Consider the following 4,702-nt stretch of genomic DNA (forward strand, 5'->3'; position numbering starts at 1 on the left):
TGCATTAAAATATATGTAACTCTTGAAAGAATCAAGCAAAGCTCTACTTCTCAGGTTTGACAATAAGTCACTGCCCAGCTGCTGACCTTTGGTAATGCCTTTGGGGTGCATAGATAGACTGCTACCATTGGGTATATATTTTAATGTCTTTAAGAACTTCAGTGCTGCACTGGAAGTTCAGAGGACTGGTGCAGAGGTTGATGTGTTTGCTTCATCTGCCCCGTCCATCTTCTTTAGGCAATGTTCTGCATCTGACCTAAAATACAGCAGAGAGTTCCTGCTCCCCTGTTGACGGGGAGACAGAGCTGGCTCTTTCCAGTTTTTCACTGGGAAGAAATGGGATGAATTTGCCCAGGTAGATGGCCACATGCCTGTGGAAAAAGTGGCGGAGGTGCTTCCGGAACCTCTCACCGACGAAGGCGTAGATCACGGGGTTGACACAGCAGTGGGTGTAGGCGATCACCTCCGTCACCAGCATGGCCAGGTCCAGCTGTCTGCTCTGCTCACACTCAGTCTCCAGGTGCACTTGAAAAGTTGAGAGGAGGACAACCAGATTGTAGGGTGTCCAGAAAATAAAGAAGACCACCATGATGACAAAAATGAGCCGGATGGCCTTGTGTTTTTTTTTACTGGGGCACCTCAGCAGTGTTTTAATGATTCCTGAGTAGCAGATGGCCATAACGAGCAGAGGCAGAGCGAGACCCAAGATATTCAACCTCAGAGCATGGAAACACTTCCAGGCATTCTCTCCACCCTTTGGGTAAAGAGGACTGCAGAAAGTCTGTTCAAACTCCTCTTGGGACTCATGGAAGATAAATTCAGGGAGGGCTGCTAACCCTGCCAGGCCCCAGGTGAAGATGCTGGTGATGATACCAAAAGTGGTCGTCCGGGCTCGAAGGGCAAACACGGCGTGAACGATGGCCAGGTACCGGTCTATGGTCAGGAGTATGATGAAGAAGATCTCACTGTACAAGCCCATGTAATAGAGCCCGGAGAGCAACTTACACATATGGTGGCCAAAAACCCACTCATTCCACCCAACATAGTGAATCCAGAACGGCAGAGTGAATAAGAAGAGCAAGTCGGAAATGACCAGGTTGAGCAGGTAGATGTTGCTCATAATCCGGAGCCTGTTGTATTTTGTGAGGATCACCACCACCACTACATTGCCCAGCAGACCAACCGTGAACACCAGGGAATACAGTGGGGGCAGGAACTGAGCCCCCAGCTCCTTGATGTTGCTTTTTTCACATGGCATTGCCCCCTCATAGTCATAGGGTGTGGTCCCAGCAGCTTCAACCACAGTCTCAGTCCCATCGACTGAGGTCGCCATTTCCCTTGTCCCTGTGATAGAAGAAGGAAAAAGCAACACCACAATTAGCCATGATCACCCCTTGTGACCCACACCACTTGGTTTATACATTTACTCAATAAAACCACATGGGATAAACAGCCTATACATTCCTCAGCATGTATTTCCAAAGGTATATCAGAGATGCTGTGGGGGGAGATGTCTGGAGTGAAAGATCTACCGTTTTCAAAGTCAGCATGATCCGGGATGGGAAAGGAAACAGAAGAGTTGTGAGTGGTGGTGAAGAGTGGGCGTGTTGCTCTCAGAAAGCGTTTGAAGGAAGAAATACAAAACTCGAAGAGACAGGATGGGTAATGATAACAATAATATTATACTAATTTTATTATTACTGTATCTTTTAAGGTATTTTGCATTTTATGTGTTATATATGACTTTCAAAATCATCTTACCTATTTAAAAACCAAACGCTAATAATAATAATAGTGGTAATAATGATAATAGTGATTATTATCATTAGAAATAACTACCCCCCTCTCCATGGCCCCATAACAATGTGCTGTTCATCATAGCTAATGGGGAGATTGAACCTTAAAGAAATTTAATAATTAGCCTAAAATCCTCTAGTAAGTAATTGCAAAAGTTCAAGCTAGATCTTCAGTGTCTATGTCCGGTTCTCTCATCCCTGGATTCAAGTGCAGTGATTTTTTTTTTTTTTTTTTTTTTTTTTTTTTTTACGATACGTGGGCCTCTCACTGTTGTGGCCTCTCCCGTTGTGGAGCACAGGCTCCGGACGCACAGGCTCAGCGGCCATGGTTCACGGGCCCAGCCGCTCCGCGGCATGTGGGATCTTCCCAGACCGGGGCACGAACCCGTGTCCCCTGCATCGGCAGGCGGACTCTCAACCACTGTGCCACCAGGGAAGCCCAAGTGCAGTGATTTTTAACTTTTTTTTTTCTTACATCTTTATTGGAATATAATTGCTGTACATTGTTGTGTTAGTTTCTACTGTATAACAAAGTGAATCAGCTATACGTATACATATATCCCCATATCCCATCCCTCTTGCGTCTCCCTTCCACCCTCCTTATCCCACCCCTCTAGGTGGACACAAAGCACCAAGCTGATCTCCCTGTGCTATGTGGCTGCTTCCCACTAGCTATCTGTTTTACATTTGGTAGTGTATATATGTCATTGCCACTCTCTATGACCCAGCAATCCCACTATTGGGCATATACCCTGAGAAAACCATAATTCAAAAAGAGTCATGTACCACAGTGTTCATTGCAGCACTATTTACAGTAGCCAGGACATGGAAGCAACCTAAGTGTCCGTTGACAGATGAGTGGATAAAGAAGATGTGGCACATATATACAATGGAATATTACTCAGCCATAAAAAGAAACGAAATTGAGTTATTTGTAGTGAGGTGGATGGACCTAGAGTCTGTCATACAGAGTAAATTAAATCAGAAAGAGAAAAACAAATACCGTATGCTACCACATATATATGGAATCATAAAAAAAAAAAAAAAGGTCTGAAGAACCTAGGGACAGGATAGGAATAAAGATGCAGACGTAGAGAGTGGACTTGAGGACATGGGGAGGGGGAAGGGTAAGCTGGGACGATCTTTAACTTTTGAAGACTTAGCTATTATAATAGTTACTAACTATTATAATAATTATAAGCAGCATTCCCTTTTCCTGTTCGTGACAGTGCTGACTAAGCCAGTCATGTGCCAAGAGCAAAGCCCTTAGAGCTTCTCCTTCATAAAGGAGCTGAGCACAGGCCAATGGAACTTCATATTAGATTGGATATTTTTTAGAGCAGGATCCCTAGGGCCAGTGCCTGCTTTTCTTAAGATTACAGACTTGGCTGGAGAAGAAGGAAAAACAGACAAGGGAGGAGTCCATGAAGGGGAGTTAATCCCTGCACTGCCTCCTCAGAAGGAGTCCTACTGACTTTCTCCTTTCTATGAAGGCACACATGTGAGGTCATGAATGTATGTCAGCAGGCATTTCTCAAGGCAAGTCTTTGAACTGCAATAATTGGAGCCAATGGCAAGGATTGTCTTTGCTTCTTAAGAGAATACTGGGACCCCAGAGGTCAGCACCTGTCGGGGTTCTGTGTAGTCCGTGTGAGAGTAGAGAGGGGAGACACAGGAGCTATTCCTGGCTGTTCTGCTCGCCAGCGATAGGACTTGGACAGGCCTTTACCTCTGAGCCTCGTTTACTCATCTCTAAAATAAGGATCATGGTAGCACCCAAGGTTGTGGTGAGCATCAAATCAGACAGTCTACATGAGATCACATTTTAAATTAGAAAAAACCTGTAAAATTGGTAGGAAGCAGAAGTGAAAGAAAGGCAATGAGAAGCCATTTCATATGAAATCAGGAAAAAGTAGGGGCTGTTGGATAGAACTTGATGTATTTTCATAGCTCTGTCCTGGTACATCATCTACGGATAAGTGACACCTTCAGGCTTTTGAGGTGAAAAATGGAATTGAGGAATAACTGATTTGAATGATCTTATCAGCATTCTTATTCCTAATGGCAAAAACCACAGCAGCTGAGAAAAAATACCTGTCACTTTGTCTGTTATGCATTTTCAATCATGAGTGTCTCTCTAAATCTTAATGTCTAAAGCAAGAAAGGAACAGAGCCTCTACTCACCATGAATTATTTGTATATTCTTTCCTTTTCTCCCAGACTGATCTAAAAACACGTCAGACTTTTAAAAAAATTGCACTGAAGCTTTGTTCAACGTGAGGATCGTCTTTAATTCATGTGTCACTTCCATAAATCCAACATGATCAGTATAAGATTATAGAATCTTGGTGGGGGGTGGGTGCCTAGACTGCAAAGCACAGGGAAGCAAGCAGGTTCTGTAGAGTCAGAAGCCAAGTCGTTGATTACTAGTTACATGGGGTCAGAGACACAAAAACAGGGTTTTTACCTGTCTGCAGTCCTAATCACAGTCCTTGCAGTTTGGAAAAATGATACAGTAATAGTAAACAACATCAACAATAAAGAAAGGCGTACACGCGTGTGCACGCGCGCACACACACACACACACGCACACACACACACACAGTAAAAACCACCCCAAATCTCACCATGTTGAGTTTACCAATAACATTTCTCTATGTAGATATGCATACGCGGATACGAAGTTTTACAAAAATTGACATCATACTCCTATAGCTGGTTCACTAAAATTGCTCACAGTACAACTCAACCGTGTACTGTAAATGAGGTTTCTTTAGTCTCCAAAACTATTTGGATCTCTGTTACTAGCTTCCCACCTGCTGGGTAGCAGCAAAAAGTATTCACAAATTTTAGTCCTAAGTGGTTTAAATTTAGTCTGATCCGTCCATTGAGTTGAATGATGACAG

At 43.6% G+C, this 4,702-nt stretch overlaps 1 protein-coding gene across 1 annotated transcript; it reads right to left on the reverse strand.

Moving 5' to 3' along the window:
• Positions 1-255: 255 nt before the first annotated feature.
• On the reverse strand, positions 256-1,340 carry LOC136128858 (C-C chemokine receptor type 3-like). The gene has a single exon (XM_065884828.1). It carries the CDS (start codon positions 1,331-1,333, stop codon positions 257-259), a length of 1,077 nt encoding a protein of 358 aa, XP_065740900.1. The 5' UTR covers positions 1,334-1,340; the 3' UTR covers position 256.
• Positions 1,341-4,702: the final 3,362 nt, after the last annotated feature.

This window comes from Phocoena phocoena, chromosome 10 (assembly GCF_963924675.1).
Source record: "Phocoena phocoena chromosome 10, mPhoPho1.1, whole genome shotgun sequence".
NCBI classification, from domain to species: Eukaryota; Metazoa; Chordata; class Mammalia; order Artiodactyla; family Phocoenidae; genus Phocoena; species Phocoena phocoena.

Excerpts from the sequence above, each read along its gene's own strand:
- LOC136128858 (XM_065884828.1), bottom strand. The coding sequence starts at position 1,333 with ATGGCGACCTCAGTCGATGGGACTGAGACTGTGGTTGAAGCTGCTGGG.